General features: G+C 50.8%; 1 protein-coding gene across 1 annotated transcript in view; it reads left to right on the forward strand.

Moving 5' to 3' along the window:
- CRACR2A (calcium release activated channel regulator 2A) overlaps window positions 1-20,225 on the forward strand; it is a 71,742-nt gene that overhangs the window by 6,243 nt on the left and 45,274 nt on the right. The window contains exons 2-5 of the mRNA XM_065923444.1: window positions 2,177-2,288; window positions 3,515-3,698; window positions 7,948-8,094; window positions 19,547-19,637. Of these exons, the coding sequence (XP_065779516.1) occupies window positions 2,177-2,288; window positions 3,515-3,698; window positions 7,948-8,094; window positions 19,547-19,637 (534 nt within the window). The remainder of the gene's footprint in view (window positions 1-2,176; window positions 2,289-3,514; window positions 3,699-7,947; window positions 8,095-19,546; window positions 19,638-20,225) is intronic.

Consider the following 20,225-nt stretch of genomic DNA (forward strand, 5'->3'; position numbering starts at 1 on the left):
AGGCTGGCCTCCACTGTGACTTCAGGCAAATCTCTGAGCTTTGTGGGTTATCAGTGCCATGGAATGAATCATTGCATCCCTCTCCATTTGGCTTGGTTCCCTTAGTTAAAAATGCAGACAGCACTAGGTACCTGGGGGACAAGAGCAGAATGAGTTGGTTTTACACAGCTCTGCAGGCCCGGAGATGAAAGATAAATAAGAGCTAATTATGGTTATTAAGACTAAAGGATTTTGCAAGTAGGGCCAGTGAAGAGAGGTGAAGAGATCTGGTGTATGCAGTTTTGCCGAGGAGGCTGGAGAAGCCCTTGGTGTCGATCTGCTGGGATGTGAAGACTGAGGATGACTTGGAAGGTGTAAGATTGTCATCCTCCTGCCGCTCAGTTTCAGTGACAGCAGGAGGAAGCTGGATTGACACAGAGACAAGGAGTGGGATTCCGTCATGGGAAGGACTTGTGCTCAGAAGTGTTGTTGGATTCAGGAGTGGTGTCAGAGATGGGGTACGACCTAGCTTTTCCTGGGTGATGCTAGCAAGAGCAAGGGTGCCCACCTGTCGGCAGTTAGAGGCAAGTTGAAGGTCCCACTGAGTCTGAAATTCCTTCCAGTCCATTTCTGGGTCCAGCACAGAGGCCACATTTTATTATTTTAAAAAATTTTATTTATTTATTTTTGGCTACACTGGGTCTTTGTTGCTGTGAGCGGGCTTCCTCTAGTTGTGGCAAGTAGGGGCTACTCTCTAGTTGCAGGGTGTGGCCTTCTCATTTTGCTGGCCTCTCTTGTTGGGGAGGGCTCTAGGGCACATATACTTCGGTAGTTGCATCTCCTGGGCTCTAGAGCAAGGGTTCAGTAGCTGTGGTTCATGGGCTTACTTGCTCCACAGAATGTGAGATCCTCCCAGAGCAGGGATCGAATCCATGTCCCCTGCATTGGCAGATGGATTTTTAACCACTGGACCCCCAGGGATGCCCGAGACCACACTTTAGATATCACATTCAGGCTGAGGGTGGGAGAGAGGCAGATTATCACAAGGAAAGGACTGGAATCTTCATTTTCACCCTGCCTCCAATGGGATGCCTTTAGCTTCAAAAGGAGCTAATGGACTTCCTGCTTGACAGATTGACCCCCCTCCTCGCCCTGTGTTCTCTGCCTTTGGCTTTGGAACAGCTGGTTTATGGATTGTCGATAAGCTAGAGACTCTGCTCTTTGCTCAGCAGATGCGCTTCCAGAACCTGCACACAGAACCTCACTCCCCTTCCTTAAAAAAAAACCCATTCATATTTAATTCAATGATTCTAAATGGCTCCCACACCATCTTGTCTCCCCACGTTGTGATCCATCACCATCTTCCTTAATGCACGTACCTGCCAAATTCTTTATGGCTTACCAGCTAGAAGATTGCCAGAGGATCAAGCTGAGTGTCTTGCAAGTTACGTCATGGGCGCTCACACCTGCCAGCTCTTTCTGACCGTTCAGATGGGCGTGTGCCTTCCCTCTTGCGGCTCCGTGTACTCCTTGTCTTCAGCTGTCTGTCACTTCCACACTGAGAAAATTTGTGCAGCTGTCCCCAGGGGAATGGGGAGGAAGGGAGATGGACAGTTGGGTTCTAATGAACTCCCTTGGGGAGTCACCACTGGGAAGCTTTGATTATTAGGGTACAAGAGGGTGCTTGCTTCAAGGGTGCAAATTAACCCTGGCCTGGGGCCACTGCACATCAGGCAGAGGCCAGGGGGAAGCTCAGCTTTGTTCTTCATCCATCCATGTCTGCCCTGCCCTCCCTGGGTGATTGGGGCCAGGACCCAGGTCCAGTGACCTCGCACCCAACCTGGGCCAGTTCCTCTTTACAACACAAATACTCTTGTCCAGACCCGAAGCCAGTGGCAGTTCTTGTCTTTTCAGGAGTAGTTGAGAGCCCACCTGGGAAATCCTATATATATTAAGTTATATATAAATATAGTAAGAAATATACACATATTTACTTATAAATCACTCAGCAAGTTACCTAGCAGATGAGCAGGTACCCAAGAGATGGTGGATTCCCAATATTCAGAGGAGGAGAAGGACGGTAAAGCTTCAGAATCTGACTTCTGGCTTTTCTCAGCCGGGGATGGAAGGTGCCGCCTCCCCCAGGCAGCCCTCCATGATGAGCAGTGTTAACCATAGCAGTCTGCATTGTTTTCAGAGACTCCATAAAGAGCTGCCCCTCAGCTTGGAGGACCTGGAAGATGTGTTTGATGCCCTGGATGCTGATGGCAATGGTTTTCTGACCCCAGAGGAGTTCACCACTGGATTTAGTAAGTTCTGATGGGTGCTGGGGCTCCAGGGTATGGGTCAGCCTAAAGCCATAAATGGGTTTCCCAGGTGGTGCTAGTGGCAAAGAAACCGCCTGCCAATGCAGGAGACGTAAGACACGCGGGTTGGATCCTTGGATCAGGAAGATCCTCTGGAGGAGGAAATGGCAACCCACTCCAGTATTTTTGCCTGGAGAATCCCATGGACAGAGGAGCCTGGTGGGGTACAGTCTGGGGGGGTTGCAGAGACTTAGACACTGAGCGTCTGACCACAGAGCCCTATAAGGAGCAGTTCTGCTCTGTCATCCCCGAGGCCCCATGGTGTACATGCTTTCCTGCCTCTCGAAGTTTCCAGACTGTGGGTCATTTCTTCTCTTTTCATGTGCCCACCATCCCTGCTCACGACACTGCCCCCTTGGTGCAAAGAGTGAGCAGAGGAGCTCTGGGGGGAGGTTCAGCATAAGAGGTGAGCTGAGATGGGGTTTCCAGTCTGTCTGGGACCTCAAAGTGGGAGGCTTACACGGCTCATTGCAACCTGGCTGGCTAAGTCTTCCAGGTTGAGGGGCACCAGCTTTCAGAGGAATTTGTAAAGAGTTTGAATAGACCAGTTGTTCTCAAAGTGACCAGGAGGGAAAGAACCGAGATCCATGAATGATATTAAAAAAAACAAACAAATACACCATCAGATCTGATACTGATCAGATATTGATTAGAACAAATACAGGTCAGATAAGTCACCACACATCTCCCTCCTTCTAGGAAGCTTATATTTGCTTGTAAATCTCTGATGCCTTTCCTGACCTTCAGAAATTGATAACTGACTTGTAATGGTGAAGCACATTGATGCTGGCGGCCAGGAGGACTAGGCGGTAACATGAAGCATAGGGAGTTGGGCTGTGGAGTGTGATGGGGGTAAGGTCTTATTGAGAGAAGGAATCCGTGAAGAGATGATCTGAAGCCAGCCTTTAAAGTTTTGAGAACTACAAAATGCCATAATACCTGCCATGCACTCTGCCTTTCCCAGGTTCTAGCATCTCTGGCAGAATCTCATCCAAGTAGGAAAGACACAGAATCCAGAGCGTGTCATTCAAAGATCTTTGCTATGAAGATCTGACCTCCTTTTTCTGTCTCTCGGCTGAACCTCAAGTGATTCCTGGCCGCTGAGAATGTGAAGATCTTCCTTGGTGAGCATTGTCTAATTCAGACCCTTGTGCCCATGCGTCCCCCAGGTCACTTCTTCTTCAGCCAGAATAACCCAAGTCAGGAAGATGGAGGTGAGCAGTTGACTCAGCTCCAGGAGGAGAAGGTGTATCAGAGCAGAGGGGACGAGGACCTGGGCGACATGGATGAAGATGAAGAAGCCCAGTTCCAGACCCTCATGGACAGACTTGGAGCCCAAAAGGTTTTGGAAGAGTAAGTGGTGACCACGACCTGGGGGACGGGGCCCGCCCAGGGACAACCTCTCCATCTGCCACCTTCAGGCTTAATGCTCATGAAGCCCTCAGCCAGGCCCAGGGTCTCTGCTTCCAGCTAGACCACTGACTCCGTGGAGCCTGCCCTTGGCCATGACCTGGCTGGGTACCAAGATTTAGGGCTCTGACCCTGCCTTTTGCATTATTTTCATGGGAAACACCCTGATTCCCTGATCTCTCACTCTCCTCTGTCCATAATCAGCATGGTCCTTGGCTCAGTCTCCTTCACTTTAGGGGTGCTCACCCACCGGAGGGTAATGCCAGGCCTTGAGGGTTTTCAGTGCATCGCACCTGAGGCTTCCTGTCACCGCCTGCTCACCTGCATCTCCACCTCCGCTGGGTCCCTGGGTCTGCAGTGCATCCCTTGTGCTCCTGTCAAAGGTAGCTTATGTGGACGGGACTGCATGTTGGATCCCTGAGCCGAACCAAACCTATTCTGGAAGCTAAGGTGGGAGGTGGACCTATTTTCATCAGCTCGTCACTTGGGTGATCAGTAACTCAGCTGAAAATTTTAGATTGGTTGCCGCTTCGAACCAAACATAAAACTCCCATTTTTTTTTTCCTTTTTGGCAAAAAGTATTTTGTAAGAAAGAGACACATAAACGTAAGCGCAGGCATTTTCAGTGAAATGATATCGAGGGATGTCATAACTGGTGGAAACTAGACAGAGGCCTGAGAAATGTGGAATAACTTTTGCCCCCATTTTCATCATCACCTTTTGTCTTTTTGTGCTGGGGTCTCTGGGTCCTGGGTTGGGAGTGAGTTTCATGAGGGGCGGGAATGTGCTGATGATTGGAACTGCTATTTCTGGAGCTTGGAAAGAGGAAGATTATGGAGGAAAAGGATAAAGAGGAAGAAGAGAGTGGTCTTCACACAACGTGTGGGCCAAGACAGCATGTGTAACTCAAAGCATCTTCTAGGTTGTGGCAGAGTTGAGACAGGCTGGCACGAGCGTGGGCAGGCCCGAGGGGACGCCACACCCTGCTTCTCCAAGGACGAGAGGCCAGAGCCCAGTAACCGTGCCCGTGACCTTGTGAAGCCTTGTCTCGGAGGAGGGGGCAGGAGAGGGCCATGTGGGGGCCAAGGGACTGTCACGAAGGCCAGGTACGTCTCTGTCCACCCATCACTTCCAGGCCGGCCACCCCACGGAGGCTGCCCGGAGGACCTCTGTCAAGGGCCCGGGGCAGGGCTGAGCCCACAGGATGGCTCCTGCAGAAGAGAAGGTTCCAGGGAAGATTCGAAGAGCAGACAAAACCAGCACACAGAATAGGGGGCCTGGGGACTTCCCTGGTGGCCCAGTGAACAGGCCACCTGCCAATGCAGGAGATGTGGGTTCGACCCTGGTCTGGGAAGATCCACATGCCTTGCAGCAACTAAGCCCATACTCTAGAACCAATGAGCCAGAACAACTGAGTCTGCATGCTGCAACTACTGACACCTCTGTGCTGTCAGGGCCCAAGAGCCGCAGCTACTGAAACCAGCACGCCCTAGACCCCCCGTGCTGCAACTACCGAGCCTGTGTGCCCCAGGGCCCGTACTCCGCAACAGGAGAAGCCTCCGCAATGACAAGACCGCGCATCACAACGAAGAGCAACCCCTGCTTTCCAAAACTAGAGAAAGCCTGTGTGCAACAATGAAGACCCAGCACCGCCGAAAATAAATAAATAAAATTATATATATATTTACATAATTAAACAAATAAAATTATATATATATATGTATATATATATATACATATATATATATACATATATATATATAAAATAAGATGATGCCTGGGCATTGCAGTTCTCATTTAAGTTAAACACTGTAACGTGAGGGGGACCGTCCAGACTGCAGGACCCCAGACGAGGAAGCAGAAGAGACTGGGAAAATTTCAGAGGTCTTTAAAGATCTCACCAATCAAGATGACATCTTGTTTCTTTGTGTGTTGTCCTGGAAGCAGGGAGATGGATGGACTGATCACCCAGAACCCCTTCTCACCCCCGACCCCTACGTCCTTCCAAGAGAGTGGCCCTGGCCTGGTCCAGACGTGGTGGGCAGAACACCCGGACTCCCAGCTTTTCTCAGTGCTCCAGTTGGTTGAGTGGTCAGGCAGCTGATCAGCCTTGGCTTACCTTTCATCCAGGGTTCAGAGATTTCTTCCTTTTCCAGGAATGTGGGGCTTCCCAGGTGACACAGTGGTAAAGAATCTGCCTGCCAATTCAGAAGAAGCAAGAGATGTGGGTTTGATGTATGAGTTGGGATGATCCTCTGGAGAAGGAAATGGCAACCCATTCCAGTATTCTTGCCTGAAAAATCCCATGGACAGAGGAGCCTGGGCGGCTACAACTCATAAGGGCACAAAGAGTTGGACATGACTGAGTGCCCAATGTGCAAAAAAAAAAAAATGATGTGACCACAACTAGGTGGTTGAAAGAGCTTTGAGGAGCATCACGTAGGTCTGCTAATTTCAGACGAGGCTCAAGCCCAAATGGCTCACTGCCAGGTTCCAATAGGAACCTGAGGGATGCAAACAGACAGACCTTAGCCAGTGAGGTGCATCTTGAGTTTATAATGCATTTACTTCATGAGGGGCAACCTGCCACAGTGATGGAAGGTCACTGTGGTATCGCTCTGAGACCCTTCATCTCGGAACCCTCTGTGCCACCTCCATTGTCTCTACAGTACAATAGAGCAGATGACCACATGTTCTATGGCGGGGGTGGGTGGCGTGGAATGGAACTCATTCTGGAAAACAGGGAGACTCCTTACCTCCCCTTCTCTCATTTCCAAAATCTCTCATGTCATCCAATTCAGGGCTACACTTTCAACAAGTAATAGATACTTGTTGGATGGGTGGGTGGATGGGTGGATTGGATGGATGCATGGATGGATGCATGGATGGATGGATGGGTGGATGTATGGATGGATGCATGGATGGATGAGTGGGTGGGTGGGTGGGTGGGTGGGTGGATGTTTGGATGGATGGGTGGATGATTGGTCTTGATGACTTGGTGGATGTTTGGTCTTGATGACTTGGTGGATGTTTGGATAGAATGGAGCAAGGAAAGGAAAGAGAGAGGGAGAGACAATCGGATAGATGATCAGATAACTGACCAGAGCCAGTGTCACTTCTTGGTGAGCCTCCTCTCTGCTTGGTGCAGAGAGTAATATCTACACCCCAGGCACATTGCTAACATGGCACCATCAAATATTACTTTTGAATAAAATTTCTCAGATACCGTGCTTGTTATACAAGCACAAGGGATTTTATTCTTTATCCTGAGGGCCCCCGGTTGTAGCTACCTCCGGATCATTGTGGCTTTGGAATTTAATGGACTGCAAATCAGATTGCTCTCTGGCTGTCTGTTTGATCACTGGCTGTAGACTGTTGAATCTCTCCAGAGGGAGAGTGGGGACTGTGGGCCGCCTCCCACCCCTCCCCTCCCTGACCACCGTGACCCTGTATGTCTCTGCTAAGTACACGCACATGAGCCCAGGGTGCTGGCCGGGGCGGGGGTGGCGCAGCTCTGGGCTCATCGCTCTGCGTCTGTCTCTCTGCCTGCTCCGTCCTCCTCACTCCACCGTCTCCCGGAGTGCACACTCGTATCTCTCAGACTTGCTCCTTCCCTTCCTCTCGCCTGTCAGTCACGCTGCTGCCTCCGGGCCCCATGGGGCGCAGGGTCTTCCCTTCCATTCCCTGCAGTGACAGTTGTTTTCTGCCACCCATCAGCTGGCATGTCTTCCCCTCTCAGCCATGAGGACCGTCCTTCCTGGGGTGACAGTCCTTCTCCTTCAGCTCCACGACGCCTGTCCTCACATGCACTGGGCTCCTGTCCTCCCCGCTTCCTTGGGTGTGGCCAGTAGGAGGCCAGCACAGGACCAGACAGGCCTGAGCTTGCCTCCTGGCTCCATCGCTTTGCAGCTGAGTGACCTGAGATGTCTCATTCACCCCTCCCCGTCCGTCTCCTCGCCTGTAAGCGGGGGTGTTAGCAGCACCTGCCTCACAGGTGACTGGAGGACCAAATGAACAAACGCTCACGAAGCAGCCAGCATACAGCAAGCACTCAATAAATGCCAGCCCCTGACGTCACTGTTCCGACCACAGTGATGATGCTCTGGCTGTCACTGTCGCCCCCGGGGCCTCGGGGTATCCCGGGAAGCCTCGTGTCCATGCTCCCACCTCAATGTTCCTTTTTCTCTCGCAGTGAAGCTGATGTCAAGCAGCTCTGGCTGCGGCTCAAGAAGGATGAGCCTCACTTACTGTCCAACTTTGAGGATTTCCTGACCAGAATCTTCTCACAGCTCCTAGAAGCCCACGAGGAGAAGAACGAGCTGGAGTGTGCCCTGAAAAAGTGGGTACCCGTGTCAGCCCGCCCTCTGCACAGACACGTGCAAGCCAGGAACACCCCTTCTGTCTTATATCCGGTGACACCGCCTTTCGGCCTTCCACCCGAGCTGGGCCTGGGCGTGAGCTGACACCGTGTGTATGTATCTAAGCCCTGGCTCACGTGTACTAGGCCCTCAGCCGTGCTCAGCCCTGTGCTATCTTGTCTACACAACTCGTTCGGATATTTATCATTATCTGCATTTTACAGATGGGGAAATCGAGGCAATGGAAGGGTAAGTAACGCGCCCCTAGAATTCACAGTACGTAAGAGGCAGTGTGTATTCAGTTAAGTCAGATAGGCTGGTACCCAAGACCCATTAGATACCACCCTACCCGCCTCTGGGCAGTAAGGCCCCAGTGTTTGGGACCTCAGGCTGGGAGGAGTCACAGCCTCACTGAGTAACAGGTCCCTGCGCCTCCTGTGTGCATGTTAGAAGCAGAACCAGGAAATCAGGAGCTCTGGGTCCGTGCCACGTGTGGCCCTCTAGCTAGCTAGCTCTGTGACCTTCCTCTGCTCTCTTGGCCTCTCTGAGCTTCGGTTTTTCCCACCTGGAGAATGAGGGGCTGGATTATTTTCTGCCCCTCATCAGTCTGTCTCTGACCCCAGCCTTGATCACCCCCAAGGAGTCACAGGAAAGTCAGGTGGCGCCCCCAGACGGGCCAATGGTTCCCTAGGGAGGCGGGGGCCCGAGTGGCTGCAGTGACCCAGCTCAGGGCTTTGAATCTTCCCTGCAGGGGGCCCCTCTGTGGCCTACACCCCCGCAGGGAGAGAGGTACTTTGGAGCCTTTCAGTCCTCACATCCACCTCTAAGTGGCCTCCATTCGAGCTTTTGTCCCAGTTTAATGATGGTTATAAAGTTTGTGAGCTGAAAGTCAAGGTCACTGTCAGCTGTGTGGGAGAAGCTAGTTCAGCCAGGAGTTCTAGCCCTCTGTGTCCACATCCCGGCCATCTACCCCTGCCCCGGGTCAGCTGATGGGGTTCACTCTCGGCTGGGGGGGTCACTGAACTGTCTGGCAGTCGATTTCCCAGAGGCCTGCAGCGAGCAGAGCTCTGAAACAGGGGACAGGAGCACCCCGAGCTCCCGCCCGGAGAACTGCCTCCGACCAGCTGTGTGACCTCAGGCAATGTGCTTTACCTGTCTGTGCCCCTGTCTCCTTACTGGCAGCGTTAGAGAACAGGGTTGGTGCTGTTTAAACTCTCTGATTGAGACTCATCAGAAGACATGCATTTGACTTTGGAGCTCACACACACTTGCCTGTGTGAGTAACTGAAACCAAAGTTCCATGAAACATGCTCACTCTCCTTACACGTGACGAACTCTGAGGTTTTCTATTCTATAGCACGTGTGTACTCACTCGCATCTGACTCTTTGTGACCCCATGGACTGTAGCCCACCAGTCTCCTCTGTCCATGGGATTTCCCAAGCAAGTATACAGGAGTGGGTTGCCATTTCCTCCTCCAGGGGATCTTCCTGACCTAGGGATTGAACTGTGCCTCTTGTGTCTCCTGCTTTGCAGATGAGTTCTTTACTTAGGAAGCCCAGCAATAAGAAATACACAGTAGGTCCCATTGGAGTCTCTGTTCTCTTATCTTCCCTTAAAGAAAGAAAAAGCATTCATCATATCCTGCTTCTGGGTTCTACCTGAACCAGCTGATCCCTGGAGGTCCTTGTAGCTCAAGTCAAACAAGAAACTGAAACCCCAGAAGGATCAGTTCAGTTGCTCAGTCATGTCTGACTCTTTGTGACCCCATGGACTGCAGCATGCCAGGCTTTCCTGTCCATCACCAACTCCCAGAGCTTGCTCAAACTCATGTCCATTGAGTTGGTGATACCATCCAACCATCTCATTCTCTGTTGTCCCCTTCTTCTCCTGCCTTCAATCTTTCCCAGCATCAGGGTCTTTTCCAACGAGTCAGTTCTTCATATCAGATGGCCAAATATTGGAGTTTCAGCTTCAGCATCAGTCCTTCCAATGAACACTCAGGACTGATTTCCTTTAGGCTTGACTAGTTTGATCTCCTTACAGTCCAAGGGACTCTCAAGAGTCTTCTCCAACACCAGCTCAAAAACATCAATTCTTTGGCACTCAGCTTTCTTTATAGTCCAACTCTCACCTCCATATATGACTACTGGAAAGACCATAGCTCTGACTAGACAGACCTTTGTTGGCAAAGTAATGTCTCTGTTTTTTAATATGCTGTCTAGGTTGGTCATAACTTTTCTTCCAAGGATACAGAAGGATACTGGAGAAGGAAATGGTAACCCACTCCAGTATTCTTGCCTAGAGAATCCTGTGGACAGAGGAGCCTGGTGGGTTGCTGTTCATAGGGTCATACTGAGTCAGACACGACTGAAGCAACTTAGCAGCAGCAGCAACAGAAAGATACAGAATAGTTAAATGGGAGGCTTTACAAAAGGCTCAGGTGAGGCCAAGTGATGCTGGGACATCTAGGAGGCGAGTTTGGGAGTTTGGGCTTGTTTGAGGGAGGGACACACTCTGGTTAGTGAGAAAAGGAGGTCTGGAGAATTAAAAAAAAAAAAAAATTTATTTGGCTGCCCTGGGTCTTAGTTATGGCACACGGGATCTTTAGTTATGGCATGTGGGATCTATTTCCCTGACCAGGGTTCAAACTCAGGCTCCCTGCATTGGGAGAACAGAGTCTTAGCCATTGGGCCCAGGAAAGTCCCCTGGGGAATAGATTGATTTGGGCTGGAGTCAGCGAAACCCTGACAACTGTCAGATCATCTCCCAGGCTCCCCCATAAGCCGACTGTTTAGTCCAGGGTCTAACTCGTCACTCTATCTGGGACATGCGCATCACCCAGAGAGGGTGATGAGGCTTGACTGCTGTGGGCTACCTGGGGCTAGGCACCAAGGTACGGTCGTGGTTGACTAGTAGCTGGCATGTAAGAAATGTGGGTTTGATCCCTGGGTCAGGAAGATCCCCTGGGGGAGGAAATGGCAACCCACTCCAGTATTCTCACCTGGAGAATTCCGTGGACACAGGAGCCTGGCGGGCTACAGTCTGCAGGGTTGCAAAAGAGTCAGACACAACTAAAGCAACCTAGCATGCATGCACAACGGGCACTTACTCTGTGCCAGGCTGCACTGGGCAAACGGAGTGCAGAGTCCCCGTCTCTGAGGAGTTTACAATCACACCCAGGAGGCAGAGCCGTAAAAATTCTGCCGCAGAGCTGACCAGAAAATCCTTGGGCTGTTGGAACACTCGACAGTGTTGCCATTGGCAGCAGCAGTAGCCTCAGCTTCCTCCTCCTTTTCTGAACCACACACCTCGGTTCCCTCTCCCATGGGGCCCAGAGAAATAGGACTAACCTGGGGGCAGTTCTGGGCCCCAGCTCCCCAGGCTGGCCATGCCCCTCGTGGTTAGTTTTGCTGCAGTGAGTGAGGAAGGGCCCCTGGTATCTTCCAGGGTCACCTCCAGGCTCTGGGAGGGAGGGAGGAGGATGCAGTAGGTGGGATGCTTAGAGGTGACATCTTGATGTCCGGAGACTCGAGCGTTGAGACAGTGTCAGAAACAACGCTGGGCCTTTCCTCCCTGCTGGTGATTTCATTTTCTGATTCTGCACCTCAGGAGCAGGGGAAGGAGGCAAGTCTTGGAGCCTTCGACCTCCCCCCGCCTTGTCCCTTGGGACAGGGGCTGAGAAACCCTCAGATTTGGGCTAGAATCTGGGTTCAGTGTTTGATGCTGCTGCATGTTCACGGGCAAGCAGCCATGACCCAGTGGGGTGAGGCGGGGGCAGGTTGAATGCAGTGACCTTGGGCTAATGCCCAGCTTCTCTGCTGTGCCTCCAGAGGTAGGTGTGTGCCCTCCATCACTTCCCCTTCCCTCCGAGGAGGAGGGATGTCAGATCGCAACCAAGCCCCTCTTCTCTGCATGCACCATGCAGAGACTTGGAGAAACTTATACTTTACCTTAGGAGACATATGAGTAGTTTGATATGAGAAAGGACTTCTGGCCATCAGAATGGTGAACTCTTCCACTGTAGAAAGCATCCTGCCATTTATGGTGATTCAGAAAAAAGCTTGGGCTCTCCAGATGTAGAACGGGGCTGCCTGGAGGCAGCATCACCAGTAGGGATTCTGGAACCACACCCCAGGAGGACCCCGTCAGCTTGGTCTGCAGTGGGGGCTCCAAGTCCGCATGTATAAAATCTCCTGACTTTGGACCAGAGCTGCAATCTGCTGGAGGAGTTGCCGGGTTGAGTTCCTTACCAGGATCTAACCCTGAGGATGGGGGAGAAGATGGATTAGGCTGTATCTGGGGATCGCTTTGAGCTCTTTGAAGAGAAGTGCTTTTGAGATCAAAGGCAGCCCCAGCTCCATCCTCTGCAGCTCAGAGCCTGGAAACACCCCGAGGCCACGCGCTCTGCATCCTTGATGGACCACCCTTGGCCTTGACGAGCTTAGCCCACTCCCTCACTGGCATCGGTCCCTCCTCTGCACACTGTTTGCTGGTCCAGGTGATTCAGGCCTTGGGCAGTTTCTCAGGAGCATGGAGGTTGGAGGGGGTGGGCTGCACTTGCAACTCCCACCCTCGCAGCCACTGTTCTGCTACTGTCCGTGCAGACTTACTTCCCTCAACCCCGAGAGGGTGTCTAGACCGGGAGGGAAGGTGTCTCACAACCTGACAGGCGGCCCAACTGGGATACCTGGTACCTGACACAAGCCCGAGAACTGGTGTTCTGTGAGGGGGGGTGGGGGTGGTCAGTGTGTTCCTTGACGTTGCCCCCAGGTAGGGCCGGGGTCCCCAACCTCTGGGGTCTAATGCCTGCTGATCTGAGGTGAGCTCATGGAATTATAGCAGAAGTCAAGGGCACAGCACCTGTAATGCAACTTGAATCATCCTGAAAACAGCCCCCGCATCACCCTGGGTGGGGGGGAGTTATCTTCCATGAAAATGGTCCCTTTTGCCAAAAGGTTGGGGACCACTGATGGCAATGAAAGCATCATATGTACAGCAGGTAGTCCTTGTGATGAGTCTTAGCTGTGTGGTTCTGGCGAGTTAGCTTGTTTCCGAATGACCGGGGGCTCTGGGTTAAAAGGTGGATCCTTAGGTCCCTCCCCCAGAGGGTCTAAATCAGCATGTCTTGGGGGTGGGGGTCCAGGAATGTGGGTTCTGAAGCAGGTAGACCCCAGACCCCACTGAGAAATGCTGTCTAGCTTCTAGAAGGTGTGTGTGTTAGTCACTCAGGGGCTTCCTTGGTGGCTTAGATGGTAAAGAATTCACCTGCAAGGTAGGGGACTCAGGTCCAATCCCTGGGTCGGGAAGATTCCCTGGGGAAGGGAATGGCAACCCACTCTACTGTTCTTGCCTGGAGAATTCCATGGACAGAGGAGGCAGACTGGTGGGCTACAGTCCATGGGGTCCCAAAGAGTAGGACACAACTGCACAAACTTCTGGAAGGTACCAGGCTGCAACAGGCCCACCCTGGGTCTTCCAGTCTGTAATTCCTCTCCTGTTCTCTGAGGAGAGGGAAGTTCTCGGGGCGGGCCCTCGGCCGTGAGGCCACGGCTTAGTCATGCCCGTGTGTTTTTAATTGGTGTGCTATTATCGGAGGCAGAAGCACACTGTTAACTCTGCCCTGAGAGCAGAAGGAACAGTGAGGATGGTTGTGCTCGGTGGTCACTGGGGGCATGATTTGTAAGCCTGACTAATGAAGAATGGTTTGCTTTATAGGCTGGGATAAAGCTGCAAAGTTGGTTTATACAAGGCAGCAGAATCTAATTAGGGAGAAACCATCCATCTTGAAAATCCAATTGGCGATTTTACAGCCTTCGCAGAATTTTCGACAAACTCGTATGTTTGCCTTTCATTCAGTGATGCTCTAATCCTGTGTGTGTGTGTGTGTGTGTGTGTGTGAGAGAGAGAGAGAGAGAGAGAGAGAGAGAGAGAGACTGATTTCAGGGGAACAAGAAAACTCTAGTGAATTTTTCTAGTAAGAGCCTCCCTTTGCCTCTGGAGACTGCAGTTGCAAAGAAAAGGCAGCAGGGAGCGGTGGTGCGTCTGAGTCCCAACCACAAAGTTGGTGGAGGCTGAATGCACTTCCATTTTCTTCTCTGGCAAAGAGCAGAGTCACTGAGATGTTTCTGGCCCAGGGTCTCCACTCTATGAGCAGAGCATAAGGGGCAGGGGTCGGGGTGACAGGGGAAGGGGGCAGCCTGCAGACATTCAGGCCCATTCCTCACCCCCGTGCCTTCTCACTCCACATTTGACAGATGCGAGTTGAAATGTGAATGCTGACAATCCAGAACACAGAGGTTTGGAGTTATCAGCTCTCTTTTTAAAAATTTTTATTAGCGTATCATTGACTTACTATGTTATATTAGTTTCTGCACTACAGCAAGTGAATCAGCTGTACATACACATATGCTGTGCTGGCCTTAATTGCCTCTGACTCTTTGCGACCTCATGGACTGTATGGAGCCCACCAGGCTCCTCTGTCCATGGGGATTCTCCAGGCAGGAGTGCTGGAGTAGGTTGCCAAGGCCTCCTCCAGGGGATCTTCCCAACCCAAGGATCAAACCCAGGTCTCCCACATTGCAGGTGGATTCTTTACCATCTGAGCCACCAGGGAAGCCCATATATCTATGCATGTGAGTGCGTGCACACACGCGCTTGCCAAGTCGCTTCAGTCAGTCCTACTCTTTGAGATCCCTTAGTGGCCCACCAGGCTCCCCTGTCCATGGGATTCTCCTGGCAAGAATACTAGAATGGGTAGCCACTCCCTTCTTCAGGTAATCTTCCTGACCCAGGGATCGAACCCAAGTATCCTGCATTGCAGGAGGATTCCTTATAGCTGAGCCACTAGGGAAGCCATATATATATATATATATATATATGTATGTATGTATGTATATCTTTTTTAAAATTCTTTTCTCATATAGGTCATTACAGAGTACTGAGTAGAGTACTTATTACAGTAGGTCCTTATTGCTTGTCTGTTTCCTATATAGTAGTGCGTTTATGTCAATCCCAATCTCCCCTTCCCACCCCCACTTTCCTTCCCAGTAACCGTAAGTTTGTTTTCTATGTCTGTGCCTCTATTTCTGTGTTGTAAATAAGTTTGCTTGTACCATTTTTGTTAGATCCCACATATGTAATATCATACGATATTTGTCTGAAAAGTGGATGCTGCAAGGACAGACTGGTACTGTGGGTAGACACGGGATGAGAGGCCCCAGGAACCTGGGTGACCACAGACTGGCCCCGCTCCCTGCCTCGACCCTCATTTCCCTTCCTGTGGGGACACAGGACACTTGTCTGTGATGGGAGGGGGCTCTTCCTCTCTCTGCTTCTGCCTTTCACCAGGCTCTGCAAACCGGAGTCCTGTGTATCAGACCACTGCCCGTCCACAGGCAAGCACATGAAATCAGAACGACCCCTCTCCAAGCCTGTGGCCATTTCTTAAGCTGTCCTTTGAGTTCAAGTTTCTGAAATGTATCTAAAGTGCAGACAAATGCTGCTTGTCCTGTCCAAGGTCAAAACTACGCCTCCATTTAGGGAAGGAAGACACAGCATTGTTTCCTGGAGTAATTTCAGCACATCCTGCTTAGAACCTTAGATACTGGACCTGATGATTTTCTGAGACCCTTTGTTCCTAAAGAAAGGAAAAGGAGAGAGCAAACTGGAAAAAAATATATTTTGACCAATTAATATCCGACAGCAGGAAGGCCTCACCCGTGTGCCGTTAGCTGGGGCCCCAGTGGTACTGGAGATTAAAATACTCAGCCCGCGCCTGCTACCTTGACTCTCCATGTGCCGTTGGTGAAGGTTAATTAATTTCCACGGTGCCTGTCAGAGGCTGGCAGGGAAAGGTCTTGCTCCCTGAGAATTCTCTCTGAATCTAAGCCTTGTACTGATGGGGAACAGCGCTAGCTCCAGCCCTCCTTGCTTCCCACACACGTCCCATCCTTAGATCTCCAATACACCTGATACTGTGCGCGTGCACGCACACACATACACACACACACACACACACACACACACACGCAAGTCATCCTTGCGAGAGGGGGCATCCACCGCAGTCAGACACCCAGGATGGCGCTGTCTCCTTGAGGTTGGTTGGACCTTTCGCCCTGGCTTTCGGTAGGTCATTTGCTCTGAAAGAGCTGGTTAGAAACCCAGCATTCTCTCTCACTGGGGCTGTTCTAAAGCAGTTTGGGTACATACTTGGTGGAGATGTTATCTGGCATTTCCCTGCCACCCCATGTGGTCCACCCATGGACTTTTGAGTCTGGTATCCAAAATCTTATATTTGTTTCTCACAGATTTTCAGTGTTAACACTTTGAGCACAGGCCCTGTGGGTGACCTCAGTGTCTGAGTGTCCATAACCTAGTGGAGACTGCATAAACCCAAAGGAAAGAGTCATTCACGACTTTGAAAGGTTCAAATAAAGACATGCGGTGTTCTCTGAGGTCAGGGAAGGGGGTCAGGAAATCGGAACAGATGGAGAAATCCTCAGGGAGAAGACTTCAGAGTCTGTGTTTGTGCATCAGGCAATCTGAGTGGTTCCAGAAACTGTGGCAACAAAGGGGTGCGTAATAAGCAAACACAATCGGTTGCCTCTTTCCTCTGATGGCAGAATGTGGTGAGCTTGGCTGGAGCAGCACATGCCATATGCCCACATCTTTTGAGAGTGCCTCTCGCCACTGTTTCTCCCAGAGAAGTAATTTCTCTGCAGCCCCTGCTCACACACAGCCTGCGTCTCTAATGGATCACTTCGACAGGAGGTTTTATTGACTAAGCTTTCTGTTCTTCACCTTTTTGATTGCTTCTGACCCTTCCCAAACCCAGCAGCCCTTTTATCCTTAAAACAAAGACCCTCCACCCCTTGGGGAGCACTGGCCCTTGCCCTCTGCAGCCCATGATAATAATTAGGATAATAAATAATCCCTTATATCCGTCTAGGACTTTATAGTTCCAAACACTTTACTGGCTCGTTCATTGTGATGATGCTGGGAGGAACAGGGAGCAGCTGTTATCCTGGGATCAAAGGATGTCGAAGCATTTACCCAAGGTCACACAGAGGAAATGAGCTGGTTCTGGGATCATAACCCTGGTCATCTGCACCCCCTGAGCTGGGTTAGTGATGCCCGTGGTGTACACAGCACCTTAATATTCTCATTCTCGGGCTTGTGTGTCCAGCCCTGGGTCACGGCTCAACCTCTGAAGTCCTTCACGCTTCAGCAGCCTCCAAGGAGACCGGGTTTGTTCAAAAGCATTCCCAGAGTATGAGCTCCATGTGGGAGCCCATATGGGCCCAGGACCACTGATCCCCGCCTGCATCCCAGGACTTCCTTTGCAGTGGGCCCCTCCTCCGTGATGAGGGCTGGGGTAGGTGCCATTCAGAGGCTCCATCTCTCTTCCCTCCTCTTGTTTTACTGTTGTCCTTGAGGTTCAGTCGCTAAGTTGTGCACAACTCGTCAAGATCCCATGGACTTCCCTGTTCTACACCATCTCCTGAACTCTGCTCAAAGCTCATGTCTATCGAGTCAGTGATGCCATCCATCTCATCCTCTGTCATCCCCTTCTCCTCCTGCTTTCAATCTTTCTCAGCATCAGGGTCTTTTCTAAAGAGTCAGTTCTTTGCCAAAGTATTGGAGTTTCTCAACTTCAGCATCAGTCCTTCCAATGAGTATTCAGGGCTGATCTCCTTTAGGATGGACTGGTTTGATCTCCTTGCAGTCCAAGAGACTCTCAAGAGTCTTCTCCAGCACCACAGTTCAAAAGCATCAATTCTTTGGTGCCCAGCCTTCTTTGTAGTCCAATTCTCACATCTGTGTTTATAAAATTACTTACTTCGTGACTAACAAACTGACATGTGAGCACGAAAAGCATAAAGTTTATTAGTTTAATCCAATAAAACTTCAACTTAATATAACACATTTAATGATAATGTAGAGTTAATGCCCTGCATGGTTATTAGGCTTACATGGTACATGGCTTATATGAATGATTTTAATTAGTATGACTTTAGCAGCGCCAAATCCATTTCAAAGTTTTTCTCATCTCACTTTATCAGTTCTCTGGTGCTTGTATAGTTGGAATCACTGTCTGTAGTTTTCCTAGATACCATTTGCCATGTAGCATTTGAATTTCTTCCATCAAAGGAAAATAATTCCAGGGACCAGGGGAAGACCATCTTTCTCTCTGAAATTTCCTATCCACTGTATCCATTTCTGTCCCCCAGGGGTCCCTGTACAACAGCAGGTGTCTCAGTTCCTTGTTTCTTGCCACGATTTTCTTGTAATTGTGGGGTAGCTAAGAACCAAAGCAGCAACCCAAACATTTGTCATTTACCGAGAAGAGAGTTCTCCCTCTTTGCCAAAAAGACACTTGTTATTCCCGGAATGAGAGGTCCAGTGGTGAGCAGAGAGCCTCAGCTCAGTGGAGTCTTAGAGAGCTGTGCCCTTCTCTCTGGGCAATGCAGTACTCACTCCAAGTCAGGTTTATGGTCTTGGAGGTACAACCAGGAACGTGAACTCAGAGCAGTGAGTAACCTTGACCGTGCATGCTGGGGCAGCTGTGTGGTTCCTGTAGAACTGAAAGGACGCCATTCAAAACTGTGGCCTGTGTGTGCGGTGCCAGGTTCCCCTAGCAGACAGCGAGTGAGGAAAGACCAGCCCATGGGCTGTGGTGCGGGAGACCTGAGTTCGATCCCTGGGTCAGGAAGATCCGCTGGAGAAAGGAATGGCACCTCACTCTGGAGTTGCCTGGAGAACTTCATGCATAGAGGAGCCTGGTGGACTACAGCCCATAGGGTTGCAAAGAGTCGGACACGACTGAGACTGACATTTTGAGTTTGCCCTCCCCATGGCCCTGTGCTGAGATGGTCTGAGTCCTTGGACAGGAGCGGCCCCTCCCTCTGTAGGGGGTGTTGTGATGGAGGTGGTGGTCATCACCATGGAACCTTTTCAGAGCCTGTGAAAAATGAGGGTCACCCAAAGTTCAGCACACAGTTTCCAGGAGAGTACAGCTCAGACAATGCTGATGAAGTCAGGTGGAGAGAAACTATCCAATGTGGGAAAGAGATAAACCAAAAACCAAGCAGAGAAAAAGCCCACACTTTTATGCTGTGGACAAGCATAGGGATCAGTAGGCAATGCAATGATGAGTGTCACAAGGCTGGGTGGGTTGGTGCTGGCATAAAGCAGAGCACAAGAAGACGGAGCCGGGATGCTCCCCTCCCCACCAGCAGGTGTGTGGATCATCTGGGAGGGATGGCTGGGAGACAGGGGGACGAGAGGGTCCTGCCGGTCCTCCGTGGTCCGCTGGTCCTGAGGAGCTGACCCTGCAGCCTTGGCTGACCGACCTACGGGGTCACCCCCACCACCCAGAGCTCCACTGGGGAATAGAGGCATCTCATCAGACTCTCCTTCTGTCACCCGTGCAGGAAAATTGCTGCCTATGATGAAGAAATCCAGCACCTCTATGAGGAGATGGAACAGCAAATCAAAACTGAGAAGGAGCAATTTCTCCTAAAGGTGAGAGTCCATTCAAGTCCGGGGCTTGGCTGTGCCGGCCGGCTGAAATAGTGAAATAGCCCGTGCTCTGACCACCTTCTGCCTCCCGGACCTAAGGTTGCAGTATCCCCCTGGCATTATTGATTTCCTATTTCTTGGCTTTTGATTTTTTTTTTCAAGGTCGTTGTCACCTTCAAATTTGGCATGTAATTTACTGGTTCATTTTGATCGATTGTGGTCTGTCTCGTCCTATTAAGCTGTTAGCCCCAGAGAGCAGGGGTCATCATGTTTTATGAACTGATGTACACTTGGCACCCCCACTGTGCCTGGAGCAGAGTAGGCTGGCAATCAACAAGTATCTGTTGGATCAATGAGTGAACAAGGAGTAAATGTGCCGAGGATGGACGGGTTTACTATGAAGCATCCTGAAGGCTGGGCTTGATTTTGGTCATTCCTGTAGGGAGCTAGAGTTGTACATGCTCCCTGTCGACATGGACAGGGGGTCACTGAAGCCCTGGGATGTCGTGTTGTTGTTGTTGTTGCCGTTCAGTGGCTAAGTCATGTCCAACTCCTTGCAACACCATGGACTGCAGCACACCAGGCTTCTCT

The sequence above is a fragment of the Muntiacus reevesi genome, chromosome 1, assembly GCF_963930625.1.
Source record: "Muntiacus reevesi chromosome 1, mMunRee1.1, whole genome shotgun sequence".
Taxonomy (NCBI): domain Eukaryota; kingdom Metazoa; phylum Chordata; class Mammalia; order Artiodactyla; family Cervidae; genus Muntiacus; species Muntiacus reevesi.